This window comes from Emys orbicularis, chromosome 10 (assembly GCF_028017835.1).
Source record: "Emys orbicularis isolate rEmyOrb1 chromosome 10, rEmyOrb1.hap1, whole genome shotgun sequence".
NCBI lineage: Eukaryota > Metazoa > Chordata > Testudines > Emydidae > Emys > Emys orbicularis.
The window spans coordinates 19,901,749-19,919,901 of record NC_088692.1 but is presented as its reverse complement, the minus strand read 5'-3'; the positions used below and the strand labels follow the sequence as shown (position 1 = coordinate 19,919,901).

General features: G+C 42.7%; 1 protein-coding gene across 1 annotated transcript in view; it reads right to left on the bottom strand.

Annotated features, from left to right (window-relative positions):
* MYH11 (myosin heavy chain 11) overlaps window positions 1–17,093 on the bottom strand; it is a 99,787-nt gene extending 82,694 nt beyond the window's left edge. Inside the window, exons 1-2 of the mRNA XM_065411646.1 lie at window positions 17,018–17,093; window positions 3,732–4,093 (exon numbers count right to left, since the gene is read on the bottom strand). Coding sequence (XP_065267718.1) covers window positions 3,732–4,076 — 345 coding nt within the window. The 5' untranslated portion in view covers window positions 4,077–4,093; window positions 17,018–17,093. The remainder of the gene's footprint in view (window positions 1–3,731; window positions 4,094–17,017) is intronic.
* Window positions 17,094–18,153: the final 1,060 nt, after the last annotated feature.

Genomic DNA, 18,153 nt, shown 5'->3' with positions numbered 1-18,153 from the left:
AATGAGGAGTCTACATTTCATTAGAGATGTCCTTCAGGGAAAAAGATTTTTTTAAAACAATTTAGGTCAAAATCTTCTCTCCGTTATGTCCATGTATTCCAAAGAAGTCAATGCATGACTAAAAATGAGGTGAGAATTGTTCCAATTAGTTAAGGAATGAATGAGAATGAAGCTAGGAGCTCTGTTTAAATGCCTCCCGATTTTTCTGAACTATAAGTGAGTTCACTAGTGTTAAGTGCTTGAGTAAGGATGGGCAGTTTTGTATATCACAGAACAGCAGATGGAAGCTATTGTTCCTTAGACTGCTGCAAGAAATAGTGAGCCATTGTACTGCAAATTATATTAATTTATGTGTGTTAAATTAACACCATCATATTGAAATCTAGTTAGATGAGAAAGTTTAAAGTAGTTTCAGATACTATGCTTGCTCTTGTGTCCTCCATCAATTTTTATGATTTTTACAATCACCTTTTCCTGTTTGTAAAAATGTTTTTCTCTCCTCTTTTGCTACGTGAAAGTCCTGTAACAAGGGAAATCGAGTAGCTATGTAAGAGAGAGTGGAACTGACTATTCACAAGTGCTGTCGAATGAGCAAAGTAAACGCACAAAAAATGGATAAAATTTCCCCCTCTAATTTCTTTCACTTACAGTTATGTTAGGTATTGTTTGTAACAGCAGCAAAACATTTTTAGACAGAAGTGTGATTTCTAAATTGATGGTGTCCCTTCAATGATGCTTTAACAAATAGTTCAATATATTCCTCTCTCAGATTAGAATCTAATCATAACCTCAAATGCTGAAACTTGCACTAGTGAACTTCTTTCAGAGATCTTGTTTTTGCTAAGTTTATTAAGCTCCCAAATGAAAGGCACCAGATTTTACACCTCTTAAAAGGTTTTATTTGATGATTAATAAGTCTCTTTGTAGCACTGCATAACTACCTAATTTTCTGCCTGATTTCCTACCTTCCAATTTAAGGATTTTCATGTTACTAATGAGCAAGTTTTAAAAACAGTAAAATTTGTCAGACCAGCTCCATATTTCCATCCAATCACTGGTGACAAATATCACAGCAGCACAATTTATCCCTCTTGGGGCGTTATATTGCTGCCCATCACCGCAGTATCTGAGTGTCTTCCACGTAAAATCAATAGCAATGGTGAAGTCCCTACTGGATATCATGGAGTCTCTTGTTCTACAATTCAGTAAATGTAGTTATGATTAATTATAGGATTTGGTAACGATAAAATACATCTGTGCGGACTGGTGGATGGAAATATCTTGGCTATACAAGTTCAATGCACATGATCATCAAGAGAATTCCAAATTGTTTTGATCAGTAATTTGAACAAAAAAAGGAAACATTTTAGCTGAAGAATGGAATATACTGAACAGAATTATGGTCCTGATTCATCAGACCACTTAAGCATACGAGTAGTTCTACTTGATTTCCATTGGGACTATTCATGTGTTTAAATTTAAGCACGTGCTGAAGTAACTAGCTGAACTGGAGCCTGTGTGCTGATTTATACCCTGGCAACCCCACTAACTTCAAAGGGAATATTGCCTGAACAAGGACTGACGGGTTAGGCCCTATAGGTGGGTAGTGTTTTGGTAGTGTTGCGTTTTTTGGGGGGGGTGAGGGGGGAGAAGGAGAAGGGGAGAGTAGGACTGAAACACTTGACTTGGGAGCTGACTCATGCTTCCATTGAAGTCCATGGGAAAACCCCCCATTGATTTCAATAGGAACAAGATTGGGGCTCTGTTTGATTAGCAGGAGTGTTGTAAGCAAGGCACAAGAAGTAATTCTTCTGCTCTACTCTGCACTGATTAGGCCTCAGCTGGAGTATGGTGTCCAATTCTGGGCGCCACATTTCAGGAAGGATGTGGACAAATTGGAGAGAGTCCAGAGAAGAGTGACAAAAATGATTAAAGGTCTAGAAAACATGACCTATGAGGGAAGATTGAAAAAACTGGGTTTGTTTAGTCTGGAAAAGAGAAGACTGAGGGGGGACATGGTAACAGTTTTCAAGTATGTAAAACAATATTACAAGGAGGAGGGGGAAAAAAATTTCTTAACCTCTGAGGACAGGACAAGAAGCAATGGGCTTAAATTGCAGCAAGGGAGGTTTAGGTTGGACATTAGGAAAAATTTCCTAACTGTCAGGGTGGTTAAGCATTGGAATAAATTCCTCGGGAGTTTGTGGAATCTCCATCATTGGAGATTTTTAAGAGCAGGTTAGACAAACACCTGTCAGGAATGGTCTAGATCAGGGGTAGGCAACCTATGGCACGCATGCCAAAGGCAGCACGCGAGCTGATTTTCAGTGGCACTCACACTGCCTGGGTCCTGGCCACCGGTCCGGGGGGCTCTGCATTTTAATTTAATTTTAAATGAAGCTTCTTAAACATTTTGAAACCTTATTTACTTTACATACAACAATAGTTTAGTTATATATTATAGACTTATAGAAAGAGACCTTCTAAAAACATTAAAATGTATTACTGGCACGCAAAACCTTAAATTAGAGTGAATAAATGAAGACTTGGCACACCACTTCTGAAAGGTTGCCGGCCCCTGGTCTAGATAATACTTAGAATCATAGGACTGGAAGGGACTTTGAGAGGTCATCTAGTCCAGTCTCCTGCACACATGGCAGGACTAACTATTATAAGTCCTGCCATGAGTTCAGGGGACTGGACTAGATGACCTCTCAAGGTCCCTTCTCAGGGGTGAAAGTAGAAATAGGGACTTACTGGTACAGGGCTGGGGCAGGGCCGGCTCTGGCCCCCGGAAGGGGCAGGGCCTTGGGCAGAAGGGGTGGGGATGGGGGGGGTCAGAGCCAGCCCCAGCCCGCCCTGTACCGGTAAGTGCCCTCCCCCGCTGGGGTAGCAGCAGCAGCCGGGGGCTCCGACAGCAGTTTAAAGGGCCCAGGGCTTGGCCGCCGCTACCACCCTGGGCCCTTTAAATAGCTGCCGGAGCCCCCAGGGCTCTGGCAGTAGGGCTCCGGTAGCTATTTAAAGGGCCGGGGCCGTAGAGGCAGCGGGAGCCCCGGGCCCTTTAAATAGATGCCGGAGCCCTGCCGCTACTCCAGGGCTCTGGGGGCTATTTAAAGGGCCCAGGACTCCCCTGCTTCAACCGCCCTGACCCTTTAAATAACCTCCGGAGCCCCACTGCTGCTACCCCAGGGCTCCAGCAGCGGGGCTCTGGTGGCAATTTAAAGGGCTTGGGGCTCCAGCCGCTGCTGGGAGCCCCAGGCCCTTTAATTGCCGCCTGAGGAAGCCGGGCCACCCCGGTACGGCGCATCGGCTCTTGCCGGTACGCCGTATCAGGGCATACCGGCTTACTTTCACCTCTGTCCCTTCTAGTCCTATGATCCTATGATTCTATGATTATCTAAGGAAAACCTCCAAAGTCACCACTGTTCTTTCAGAATTAGCAAGCCTTTGGGCCTTCCCCTGAGCCAGTGTGCAAAAGAGCTACAGAGGCTGGATCCTTAGTTACAATAGGAGAAGTCAAACAGGGGGAAATGTAAAATATACAAAAAAGTCACATGGAAACGTGGACTAAAATGCATTATACATTGGGAAGCATCAGGAGGAAAGGCATAATCCACACAGGTCATTGTTCAGAAACACAGAATCTCTGCATTGGCTAAGGTGTGTCAGTTTCATGACAGAACTCGGTCAACACATCAGCAGATAACAGTGATGAATCTGAGTTTACTTACGTAAATTAGACCTGAGAAGTATCTCTCCCTTAGATTGTGCAGTACTGAAGCTTCATTGAGGCAAGTCAGCTCTGCCATGTCCTCCACTTTGGAGAATTTTGGAGGGTTCATCTTCTGGATGTCATCCTTGCTGACTGTAATTTTCTTTCCATTTTCTGCCAGCTCGACGACAACCTCATCTCCTTTCTCTTCCTTGATGCTGGCTGCTTCAAATCCTTGCTTTTCTGAGGGGACCCATACTAATCTTTTAGCTGTCCAGTCTGCTTGGGCAAGTGGGCTGTTAAGGAAGTTTTTGTCTACAAAGAGGAACTTCTCATCATCACTTAGCTGAGTTTTCTGTGCCATTTTGACTCAATAGTCACCTGTTGAGAAAGTAAAACCTTGTTTTAAAAGAAGGCAAATGTGAATTCGGAGTTCCAATCAAAACATGGTTAAATAGTGGTCGCACAGAAGTTACATATTACTATTGTTAGTGTCATAGACATCACCTAGTAGTTCTGAATCTATCCATAAAAGATGTTTGGGCAGATTTTCATTAATTTATATTCGGCTGCCACCATCTCTCTAAAACTGTTAATCAGATGGTATTTACAAAATACTATTGACTCTTGCAGGAAATTGTTACTAATTAAAGTCTTATTGGGAAACTAAAATCTGACAAAAAGAGCGTAGAAATGTTACAGAAATCTACTGCAATTTATAAACTCATATATATATATATATATATATATATATGAAAGCTTGCAACAACATACATAGTTGTATTCTGGATCAGTTTGACTGAAAGATACATTGTAGATAGGAACCACTCATGTCATTGTAGCACAGCAGTGTTTGACCTTGTGTACCTTCTTGCTTCTAGCACTAAGCATTCTCACTAGAAGGTCACTGCCTCTGGAGTTCACTCCTGCCAATCATTTGGCCCAATAAAAGATATTACCTCACCCACCTTTCTCTAATATCCTGGGACCGTCACGGCTACAACACTGCATACAATCATCTATTTTAGCATTAACCTGGCCATTTTTAGGGTCTCATCCAAAGTTCATTGAAACCAGTGGGAATCATTTCATTGACTTCAATAGTCTTTGGCTCAGGCCTTTACGGAGCAATCTAAAATTAACCTTTCGGTCCAGGCAGTTCAGGAACTTCAGGTTCCTTAGCATTTAATCTATTTGCTAGGTCTGACCACTTCTGTTCCTTAAGGCTATATAACTTAGTGTTGTGTGTGTGTGTTGGGTGGGAGTAGAGAGAGGGGAATAATTATGGGGAGATTGAGAGGCAGAGGGGCCAGGCATGCAGTATGAGGCCATGTCTACACTACAAACTTTGGTCGATGCAAGTTACATCAGCATAAAGCCACCATAGTTGTTATATCACTTGTGTGCATCAGACCTGGCTTCTTACATTGACGCTGGGCATACTCACCAGGAGTTCTTGTGTCAGTGCACAGTGAGGTGCACGATGGGAAAGTATCCCAGTGTGCAACCCACCACCATCCAGTGCACGGTCTTTTGGGAAGTTTTGGTAATACAATCCAGGGATGACTGGGAGCAAAGGGGCAACTTCCCAGCATGCAACTGTCTTCATCCCATGTCATCTATATTGTTGCACCTTTAAAAAAAAACTCCCACAAACCCTTGCAATCCACCATCTCTAACAGAAGCTGGGAGCTTGCACAGCTCTGTACTATTGTCATAAGCTCTGAAAGCACAGGATGCATGATCTTCTGGTATTTACAGAGCCAGGAGAAGAATCAAAGCAATGAGAAACGTGATGATTTCTTGGAGAACAGGCTGCTGTGGGACACAGTTAGAACCAGTTCAAGGTTGTTGGTGGTGTTCACAGAGCAGCTACAGATGGTGGAGTGCAGCTTCTGGGTCCGATAAATGAGCACTGAGTGGTGGAATTGCATCATAATAGAGGCTTGTGATGATGAGCAGTGGCTGCAGAACTTTCAGTTGGACAAGGCCACATTCCTAGATCTGTGTGCTGAGCTTGCTCCAGCCCTCCAGTGCAGAGAGACCAAAATGAGAGCTGCACTGACAGTGGAGAAGTGAGTGGTGACAGTGCTCTGGCAACTTGCAATGCTGGATTGCTACCCGTCAGTGTGAAATGACTTTAGAGTTGGAAAATCCACTCGAGGGGGCCATTGTCATGCAAGTGTGCAGGGCCGTTAATTGTCTCCTGCCATGCAGATCTGTGGGTCCCAGCAATATGCACACCATCGTTAATGGATTTGCAGCAATGAGGTTCCTGAAATGGGGTGGAGCAATAGATGGAGCATATCCCTATTTTGGCACCAGGGTACCTTGCTACAAAGTACATCAACAGAAAGGGCTACTTTTCTATGGTTATGCAAGGATTGGTGGATCACCAGAAATAATTCACCGATATCAGTGTTGGCTGGTCAGGGAAGTTGCATGACGCTCGCATCTTTAAGAACACTGGACTATTCACAAGGCTGTAAGCAGGGACTTTCTTTCCCAGCTAGCAGATTAGCACTGGTGGTGTTGAAAAACCAATAATGATCTTGGGGGACCCGGCCTACCCCTTGTTCCCCGGCTCATCTAGCCATACACCGGCCCCCTCGACAGTACCAAGGAAGAATTCTACTACCAGCTCAGCAGGTGCAGAATGACAGTTGAATGCACATTTTCTTGATTGAAGGGATGCTGGTGTTTACTCATAAGATTGGATCTCAGTGAAAAAACATCCCAATGGGTATAGCTGCCTGCTGTGTCCTGCATAACATCTGTAAAGCCAAGGGGGGAAAGTTGCTGCTGGGGTGGAGTGGCTGTCTGCTGAGTTTGAACAGCTAGACACAAGGGCTAGTAGAAGAGCTCAACGTTGAGCTATCTGGCTCAGGGAGGATTTGAAAGAGCAGTTTAACAATGAGTCAAAGTAAGGCGTTGTGTACTGTGCTCTCCCTGGCCCTGCTGTTTTGGGGCTAGTTAGGAATTGTGTGGTGCTTGGTGTACATCTATGAATTTACCACTGTTGATGCCCCTATTAATTTTGCGGTGCTTGCTGTATGTTTTTGATTATTACACTGTTCGTCACTTATCCTATGAGTTGTGTCACACTGTACAGTAACAATTGGGTGCTTTCAGAACTGCTAGGCACCCTGCTGCACATGTCGTGAACTAATAAAGATGAATGATTTTCCAAATAATAGAATTTTATTCAGTAACAAAATCAGTGCAAAGAAAAATCTGTGCAATTGAAAAGCAAATACATTTAAAAAAAATAAATTAATGGAACAGAACTTTACAAGGGGAAAGAACATTTTTATCCATTTTACCTACACATACAGCAACTGTGGCTTTCCCAGGTCAGGGTATGTGAAGCTGTGGTTGTCTTAATGTTGCCCAGGGTGGAGTGGTGGGGTAGGGATGGGGACCCTGATGCAGGTGGAATGTTTGGAGGTGAGTAGGGAGGTGCTGTAATGGAGTTCTCCGTGGACTGCAAAGGGAGGTGAGCCTGGGATTGTTGAACCTGTAGGTCCACAAGAGTCCGCAGCATAGAGAAGCCCCATTATGTCCTGGTGCACTTCCCTCTCCTTTTCCTGGTGGGACTCCTGGGCCTTTCTCCTGTCCACTCTTTCCTTCTCCAGGCTGTCTGCAATGTTCCCCCTCCAGACCCTTTGCTTATGGGCTGGTGCAGCACTGGTTTGCAAGATCTCATTGAACATGTCATCCCAAGTCGTCTTCTTTCTCCTCCTTCTCTGCCTCAGGTGTTCCGCGGATGTGGAGGGGGAACCCCTCAAGTCTGCAATGGCAGCAGCTACAGATAAAAGACGCAGAGGTACCATTGTCGATATAGTCACAACAGAACATGAAAGTTAAGATGCCAAGGTAAGATTCAGAACTCCCTTCCCTTGCTCCCCTAAAGTTTTAAACAAGACCTGCTTATTGACACTTCTGCTTCGGAGTGCTTGTGCATGGCTCCACTCACAGCACCAGACATGCTGAGTATGGCCAGTCAGGGGTGAGGGAAATGAGGATTTGCTCACTTCCCTGAAACTATGAGTATAGGGCAATGGCACTGAATACTGGCACCATTTCCACAGGCGATGGTGATTTTAGCTGACATCTCACTCCTCAGGGTGACAAAAGCACTGTGGCTGCTGGTGTCCTGAAGCTGCACAGGCCCAGATGCTGCTAGCTTGTGTACTGTAAGGGTTCCAGCTGAAGTTATCGCTGACTGGAGTGGGAAAGTCTGCGAAGAAGAATTAAGGCTGCCATCCCTTCAGGAGAGGACTGCAGAGTACCTCCATGAAAGTTCCTCTGAGAAGAATTCAGTGGACGCTCCTGTGCATGCTCCACATGCTCCCCTTCCATTGCCCAATTCTACAGGGGAATGAAAAGCAGGTAACAACACTACCTCTCTTTGTTGTACCGTTACCTCTTCTGGCAGGAGTAAATTAATGAAAAGTCAGTAACTGTGTCCTGTTAAGTTGGGGGTGCCATCTGTACATCATTGTAATGGGAAATACAATTACTCTCTTACCTGAGATACCTTCCCATGCATTGGGCTCGCCCATGCTCAACTGCTGGGACTGACTGGACTATGGTGGAGTCTAATAGGACCCCCTGGTCGCATGTCCCCCATCCTCTGCCTCTTCCTCCTCCACCTACTCCTTATCCTCGCTGTTCCCGCCAGGGGCCTGTGACTTGGGCTCCTTGGAGGTATTCAGAGTGGTCTGTGGGGTGGTGGTGGTGCAATCTCTGCCAAGTATGGCATGCAGCACTTTGTCAGTGGCAGGTCTGTGGCCTGGCACCAGATTAACTGTTCGCCTCTCCCCCGCCTTCTGGTATACCTGATCCAGTTCCTTTGCTTTCACATGGCACTGCTGCTGGTCCCTGTCATACCTCTTCTCCTGCATCTGCTGTGCAATCTGCTCATAGATGTTCATGTTTCTACTGCTGGTCTGTAGTTGTGCTTGCACAGTCTCTTCTCCCCACAAGCCAAGGAAATCCAATATCTCCTGTCTACCCCAAACTGGAGCACATGAGGAGCATGTAGCCGGCATGTCAGCTGGGCAGTTGCACACAACAAAGGAGAGTAGCTGGGTGTCTTGCCAAGCTGGGCAATCAGGAAAAGACATTTAAAAAATATGCGTGACTTTAAGGGGGGAGGAGGGGGCTGTCTTCTGGTCTCTGTGACCCCTGAGCAGTGGAGTTCACAATTGTGATCGGATCTTTTACTGTCAGGCATTGTGAGACAGCTGCTGTAGGACTGCTAGGGTCCATATAAGTAACACAGTATCCATACTTGCGCTGCATTGATCTCAGTACATTGACCCAGGCTCAATGTCACTTGGGGAGGCGGTTTTACTGTGTTGCTGTAACAGGACGCTTATGTCGGTGGGAGACAAATTTAAGTGTAGACATATGCAAACTAAGTCAATTTATATTGGCTTATGGGGGCTTATATTGACCTAACTTTGTAGTGTAGACCAGGCCTGAATTCTCTCTTTGTTGAAAATATTGATTGGTATTAATAATTCCAAACCATGTAAAAATAGACCTAAATACAATGGTGATGGGCACCACACAAGAAATAATGAGAATATGGGGAGTCAGAGGAAGAAAATATATAAGCTAGGGACAATGCTTATTTAGGCCACTTGTCACTTTGAATTGTGAGCTCTCTGTGGATAATGGGGTCACAAAGTAATGCTTAGCTGGACCTTTTCATAAACTGAACTAGGATGAAGTTATGAGTCAAGTACATGCCCAGGGTCCATGCTGGGCTTGTACTACCAATATTGCTACCTGTGCTGCCTGGATTCAAGCTGGTTTAGATAGCCTAACTATTCACAGCTTTTGCTGTGAAGACATACTGTCAGTTAGAAGGGCACAGAGGCATTTAGAGGAAGAGGTGTGGTAGTTATTGGGCATGCTCAGTAGCTGTCTCTGAAACAATGCAGAAGGCTTCCATTCAAGGCAAGCAGTCGCACAGGTACCACATATTCACCATCTGAGAGCTGAGCCAATCAGAGCTCAGTGGGGAAAAGATTGGGGGGACGTGGTGACACTCTTGGGGACTCAGTAGCTGAACAATGCAGGACTATGATGCGTCTCCTGTGTTCCAGACCCTGTGCCATTTTGGATCCAAATTCCCTATCTTGCTGGAAGCCAAGGAGATGCCAACTATTGACTTCAGGACTAGAATTGCTACTGGCTATGAGGTTGTTCAGACTACTTTGCTGAGGAGATTAAGGAGTTTGGAGCTGCCAGTCTCTTCTGGCTCTGAGGAGCCTAGGTGATACATATGCACTTCTGATGCCACACTGCAGAGACTGAAAAGTCATGTCTGTGAAAAGATTGGAGGGGAGTGTGCATGTGTAGGTGCTAAGGTATTCCTTGCACTGAAACTTATATAACAGCAACCAATTGGTGAAATCTGTTTGAGAAAACCCAGTAGAGATACAACAAAATAGCTCTTTAGGAAAAGTTTTCATAGGTATTCCTAATGCTGGTAGCAAATGTCTTTCTATATTAAATGTTATAGTATGAAATTGTATTGCACTCTCTCTGCAGTTTTATTATTTGTTAAAGTCCTGAAAAGACTGAGCTCTTCCCTGTGCTTCTGCAGAGAAGTTGACTGAGGTACAGGAAGAAGGGGAGTGTATTACCATTACACATAATACTGCTCCTCCTAACCAGTTATATTTGCTCAGTCAAGCAGGAAAATTGGTGAAGCGTTATAGGACTGATTTGGCTGAGAGACGCTTTTTAGGGGCAAGATCATTGTCATTTTGGATTACTGTGTCTGAAATCATCTAGGGAAACTGAAAGCTTTGATGACACTAAAATGACATGATCATAGGTTTATCACTTTTATTTCTCTTTTTGGAGGTTTTACACAAAAGATCAGACAGAAAAATAATGCATAATTAGTGTCTATAATTCAGATTTTCAGTGCACTGCTTTAAAATGAGTAGCAAAAGCCTGCCACATCCCTGTTTCTTGTTCAATACAGAGCTAACAGAGATGAGAGACGAACAAGATTTCTTATCTAAATATTTTCTGGGTGCATACTGAAGTGCCAATGTAATAATGAAATAATTAGCGAAAGAACAAGTTCCCAGGCTGCATTCCAAAAAAGGATGGAAACAAACGATTGCCAAACACTACTTCAAACCATTTTAATTCTGTTGCACTCAAGGAAGAGCTAGATTAAGAAAAAGGTCAAGAGAAAAAAAAGAAAAGAAAAGAAAGTTAAGAGTTTAGCAGCAGACTCAGACTAACTCTGAGATCCATGACTGATGAAGCTAGCTTAATTTACTCTTTCCACACTATTTAGATAGTGACAGATCATCTGTCCAAGGATAGATATGCGCACAAGAAGGGGACAGTAAAAATGTAACAAGCCTGAAACCAGTCTTGGCACTTCAGGCCTCATCTAATGTGGTACTCAAACAGGGCTGGTATAAGCAGGGATGCTGTACCAGCATCCTGTACCCAACTCTAATGGCACTCGGATAAAGCAGCTGCAGTACAGCTCCTTTCCTCAGCTGAAAGTTGTAGCTACTTTGCTTACTCCCAACCAGCAGCTTCTTCCAGTACTCTGGCGGATCACCTGCCCACAAGATGTCCGCAAGTGGCTGAGCTGGGGATGGAAGGCACAGATAGTTGTAAGCTGTCTCCCATAGCCCACCACACACACTCCAGAGCAGGGTGAAAAGGTGGCTGTTTGGTTTTCTTTCCTGCTCCAACAGGTCAGAAAAGAGGTCCCCAGTTAGGTTCCTTGCTGCTGCAGCAAGGAAGACAAGGAGGAGTTAAAGTGATGGTAGCAAAGGCACTAAAGCAGGGAAGAGAATATGTGACTGGTCAGTTGCCCGGTTCTGCAGGAAGAAGAATTGGGGAAAGAGAGGCAGCAAATCTGAGGAGGAAAAGGCAGGGAGGAAAAATGGGAGAAAGGGAAGAAAATAGCCCAGAGACAAAAGGTAGGCCTTTCCCTGGTGAGAATGAATTGAATATTCACAGCATCCAAACAAAAAGTTAATCTTGAGGGAGTTCAAAGACCAGAATGCTATGGACCACTACAGTCAGCCAGTATGACTACACACAGCTAACCAAAACAGTCCTCACCTGGAAGGAGACTTGAGTCAGTGTGAACATACTCGCACAACAATTTTCTATCTGGCAAAGCGGACATACACTTTAGTATCCTTTCGGGGTCCCTTCCAGTTCTATGAGATAGGTATATCTCCATATATTAAGTGTCACATGGATCTCTGGGAGTAACATGAATCATACACCTTAAAGAAAGACTGGGATTTTTAGAGGAGCTGAAGGGAGTTGGATGATCAAGTCTAATTAAAATTCAATGGAAGTTGGGCACCTAACTTCTTTAGACTCCTTTGGAAATCTCAAACTCCACTAAATGACTTTCCTCTAAATATCTTCGTTTTACTGACACTAGCATTGTCAGAAGAATGAAAGATGGAAAATTCACCCATTGCATCTTGGCACCAGCTGAACCCACAAAGAGGCATAACAGTTGTAGTCTATTTATTCACATAGGGGGCTGACTGCTGCCAGCTTTCATCATGCAGAACTCTTATTGTAGTCAGTGCTTTCTGCAAGGGGTCCATGTGCAAAAGCCTTGCAGGATATGATCCTTAAGACCCATGAAATTCTTGAGAGAGAACTGCAAGAGAGAGAGATTTGACCTCTGTACAGATGAAAGCAGAAAATGCTCACTTATTCTGAAAGGGCTGGTAAAACAACACATGGAAATAGTGTTCTCTAAAGGACTAAATCCTTGTCCCAGTGAAGTCAATAAGAGCTTTGACATTTACTTCACTAGGACAAAGATTTAGACCCAATTGAACACTGGGAGGTGGGGGGGGGGGGTTGTAGTGTCAAATATTGCTTCTTGGTAGGGGCCTATGGATGACAGTGAAAACCAACCTTCCAAGTTATCCTATGATCATTCTTTACAAAAATCCGCCAAATTCTAAAAACGCTAATATGATTGTTAAGAGTCCTAATCTGGTGTAAACGTGGTCACTGATTAGATAATGGCCTAAGGATTTTTCCACTGCTTTGTCACTCAAAGATTAAGAAAAAGTTCACTTCTCCCTTCCTTACTGTGCCTAAAAACAAGTGTTGACAGAAGTCACAAGCGTCTTACATGCAGCACAGAATGATACACAGAGAAAGAGGTCTATCCTACTGAACTATGTTCTCCTGTCTCTTCCGATACTTTTCATATGTGAGCTGATTGTTGCTATTGATTCTGGAAGAGTTTTGGCATGAAGTTAATGACTACTTTGAGTTGTTACACAAGAGAGCCAAACTCCACTCTGCATGAGCATAGCCCTGAAAAGAACCCAGAAGCTTCAGTCAGTGCAGAATGCATTGAATTCAATGGGAGGTGCATGTATGTATCCAAGAGTAGGATTTGGTCTACAGTCAGGAGCACTTGTGTAAGGCTGCTCATGTTAAGCTTTCTCACTGCACCCTTTATGTGTCAAACTTATAGGAAGGTAGATTATGGATAAATAGAACTCAAATTAACCTACATTTCTCCCTCCTCAAAAGACATTTTTTAATCCCCCCTCCCCCCAGGTCCTCCAGGTGGTTTCTTTTCTTCCTCCAGTTCATGAGCACTTGATCTCCCACCTGTGTAAGGCAACCCAGTCCACCCAAGCAGGCAGCCAATAGTCAGCCATCAGCTGTGTGCTGCCACTTGATTCTCCTAGCGAGACCCACTGCTCGTTTCAAGCACCCTATGACCCCAAGGCTTGGCCTCATAGATCCTGCTTTAATCCATCCCTGCAATTGGATGCTAAAACAAATCAAACTTTTATATTTGAACATTGGTCTTGCCACAACACTATATGTACAATTATACATAGTGATGTGCTGCAGGGCCCTTTTAGAAATCCCCACATCAAACAGAAGGGAGAGCTGAGGCAGTTGCCCAGGTTGAGATGGAATCTTCCCATTCTGGCTGCTGCTCAATCAGCCCTGCTAGAGATGACATCTCTGTAGCTCACAAAACCTTTTTGAAGTGTGAATTTTTTGCCTTCAGAATGCACCAATCAGCAGTGTAAAGGTGTGAAGAATATATATTTGTACACAAACGCACATGCACCCCTATATTCTCAGGAAAGGATATTCTTCATTCTTTCTTCCCAACCCCAGATCGTTTCTAGATGGTCTTCATTGCCCTTCCACACCTCATTTCAACGGACAGAATTTGACCGCTGTGCTTTACAATAAATATACATAGTGCATATTGTTCTTGGAGAAAAGTATAAACATTTCCAGGAAGTGCAATTAATTAAAACGTTGTCGATCAAATGGTGTTGCCTCCCTGGTCCTAGCTAAGAGAGACTCTTTTTTGTTTAAGTGGGAAAGCAATTACTCCTCACCCCTCTTTTCTACAGCACAGTATAAAAGGCTTATCACAGGCTTAGGGGAAATATTTGTTAGAATAGTGGCTGCCCATCACCACTTGCACAATATGACTTCCACAAACAAGTCCTGTTCTCATAAGGAGTATCAGAGCAGAGAACACAGCAAGTAACCAGCTGTTTGGCCCAAATTCATAATTTTTTGTGCTACGATAACTCCTTAGAAAGATCTTTCTTATCTCTTTTTTTTTTTCTGAGCGGGGAGCTAGGGGAGTGGGAAAGTATTTCCACCCCCTAACCTCCAAACAGATCTGAACATAAATAATATTCTTAAAAGGAATTCCATGGCTCTGGAGCTGCACTTGACAGCCCATGCCTGGCATCAATTAAAGCACTGGCACAGGCATAATAGTTTGTTGTTTTCTGACTGGAGGAGGTTTAGGTGGCTATTATCGCACTCAGAATGCAGGTGACACTTTGATGTCAGTAAAATCGAACATGAGGTGCCATGCTGCTTTGTTGTCAACCCCCCAATATATGAAATTCACTAGCCTCGATATATCCAATTTTTTGAAGCAATCAACAGTAGTGTACTATGAGTGTGGGACTGGGAACCAGGAACTCCCGAGTTCTAATATTGACTCTCAGACTTCTCCTATGAGACACAATCTCTGAATGTCCATTTCCCACCTAAACAACGAGGATATTAATATGTATGTTAATTAGTTAACATTGTTCAACACTTGAAGATAGAAAGTGTTAATTTATTAATAACTTTAACTTCTCTTGAGCTGGTTTAAAGCGCTAGTATTTTAACTGTTTCAAATGGCTCTCTCTTCTAAACTCTCCATTTAAGGAAATTGTCAGTACTGAAAAACTTAGCTTTACTATTTTTATTTTAATTACTTTGATTGCTTGGCAGACTTTCCAGTCTCTCATAATTCAAGTTATTACATAACTCTGATTGTGTAACTGACAGCGAGTTAAAGATTTCAAAGAAATCAGAATGATTGCTTTATCTCAGGTTATTACAACATTATGAACTGTAGAAAAAAAGTTAATAGACCAGTTTCCTGCCCAATTTAACTCCACTGTCCGCAGAAGTGAATTTGCCTCAATATACTCTGGAATATGGATGTTTGTTCACTAGAATATAAGCAGCATGTAATGAGCCATCTTTTAATTACAGCAGTGAATGACAAGGTCTAGAGAAGCTTTCCATCATTCCTTATTATATGAACAGGTTTAAAAGAAAAGCCAACAGATACACAACTAATAAGTCATAGTAATTTGTAAAGAGCTCTGGATCCACTGCATACATCCATGCATGATGCTACCATATATGGTCATGTTCTTCTCAATACTAACTGTTCCACAAAAATGTAATGATAACAAATTCAAAACAAATACCTTTTAGGGAATAACATGTCCATTGCAAATGTGATAATAAAAATCATTGTTTACATCCAAGTGAATACAGCCAGAGCAGCAACATGCACTAAATTAAAACTACCACTCAAGCAAGCTTTTAGCTTTCCAGTAGTTAATATTCCAGTAGTTCATACTTTTGGTTTCAGTGGTTGAGGTTTAAAAGTGATGTTGACTATTAGTAGTTCAGAATATCAACCCTTTACAAAGTACATTCTTAGGAGCTGATAGCTAATGGAAACTTTTGAATAAGATACAATTTGATTTATTTTAACATTAAAATTATGAACATTTTTTTGCAATAAAAATATCTTACAAAATATCTAACAATGAAATAACAAATCAGGTTTACTGACTTTTCTATCCCAGGTTGGAAGGGTCAAATTCTGATTAATTAAAAAAAATGCTAATATAAAAAGTCAGTGAGATTTTTTCTTCTGGGATACCAATGATGCTTTATATACTGCCATCTACTGACCTTTTTCTTTATTCACATCACTTTTATTACAAACTTGAGTTTATTGCTTAGTTTCTTCCTCTCAAGGAAAAAAAAAAATCTTCAGATCTATGCATATAAACTATATTAACAAGTGCACCTCACTAACAGTGAAGAAATCTGATTTAGCAGTGCAATCTCTCTATTCCTAACAAGAAAATCTGTTATTTATGTAATAATAAAGGTGATACTTTTCTTTTGTATTTTAAAAGGGTTTTTTTGCTGTGCATTTAAACAAAAAATTAGCAAAGCTAATTATATTTTAATCAAATACATTTATATTGTAATCAATTAAATATTAAAACTAAGTTATTTTATATATTAGTATTGAAAACATATAAAGAAAACCTGCTGCTAAACTACCACTGCTTTTACTAGAGCATCTTTACTGGATACACATATAAAGTTAATTAGTGCTTGTGCCTGTCATTGTCTGGAAAAGGTGCTATAGAATTGCAAAGCATTATTATATTAGACACAACATCTACTGGTATTTGTTTCTCTACATCTCTATATAAACAGATGCAGCTATGGCAGTGATATAAAACAAATTATGAATTTCTCACACTTGGAGATTTTGAGTTTACCATGATCCTTCAGTGAATTTTAAACTGAATGCTCTGTTTGCAATATGCAAATCAGGTGTAAGCCAAACAAGCATGTTTTGTAGGTCTGTCACAATACAGTTTAAGTAAAGCAGCAATAGGGTGACCAGATGTCCTGTTTTTAAAGGGACAGTCCTGTTTTTTGGCACTATTTCTTATATAAGCGCCTGTTACCCCCTACCTCCTGTCCTGATTTTTCACAGTTGCTATCTGGTAACCCTAAGCAGCAAGTGTTTGTAACCTGAAAGTAATTCACAAATAAATTGCTTTTGCAAAGGTACACGATAACTTAGATTGCTAAAGTAACTATGTTAGAAACATCTGTTCACTCCTAGTCCCCTTCCCCGGCAGGAGAGTCCTCAGTCACAGTAGTACTTACAGATATCCAAGTAGGGAAGCAGAGAGTGAATTGGAGAGTCTGGAACCTGTACAGCTAACAGCTGGAACAGTCCAAATCCTCTCTGCCTTTGCAGCCTCCCTATATAGAGGAGGAGAATCTGGTCAATGGGGAGGGGCCCTAGAAACCACCTCCTGCTGGAAAATCCTCAGTACCTGGGCTAAAAATGAGAGATCATCAGTCAAGAACCTCGTTCCTAGAGGGGCCCAGTTCAGGGCTTGTGACTTCCCCCAAACCTTTCCCTTAGTATTAACAAACACAAAATCCAAACAGAATTATGACCTGGGTGTCGCCCCTTATTTTCTGACATCCAATTGTACCTTGTGCAATAGTACTAGGAGGTGCCTGAAATTAACAGGGTTGTTTCTTTTTGCCACTTCCCAGAATGGAACTGATGTGTTGGACCAAGCAAATGAGACACTTTAACTCCTTCCTGCCTTACATAAACTATCTCCTCATGTATGCCTTCCAGCTGGGGGTCCAGCAAGAGGGGAAAGCCAGATCAGGGGTAGCTGTAGTTGAGATCCCATTACAAAGGCCAATCAGACTATCAGCCTGTTGATGTGGAGCTAAGATGGGTTCGGTATGAGTTGTTTGGGAGTGGGAGGTTATTTCCAACACAGCGGCGGTGTGGGGGGTGGAGGTCTTTCTCTGTCTCCTTGTGTTTATGTAACATTTAGAGCTTGGGGCTGTTTTAAGCCTTGTCTGTCTCTGGGGAATAAGGTTATTTTTCCCAGCTCCCCACCAAGTTTGCAGAAGTTGGTCTTGCTTTTTGCAGCTCAGCCCAGTTCCTGAGAAAGTGTTGTAAATAACTTATCTATATAAAAATACTTCCCTCTGTCCATAAAAGGAAAAAGAGGACTGTTAAATGGCTGTGGGCAATGGTCCCTAGGATGTAGTGGAAAGAACAGGAGGCAGGCACCAGCTGCTGGGGGAGTGGAGGAAAAGGTGCTTGGAGCCAGCCTTGGAAGTGAATCTGGTCCTTGTCAACTCCTCTGAAACCTTCAGTCCTCAGTTGCACCCCTCCACCCCAGTAGCAAACAGTTTTGTTCAGCAAGACCGGTGCATGGGAGACATCCCAAAAAGGGAAAGCTAGGATCCTCCAGGAATTCCCATCA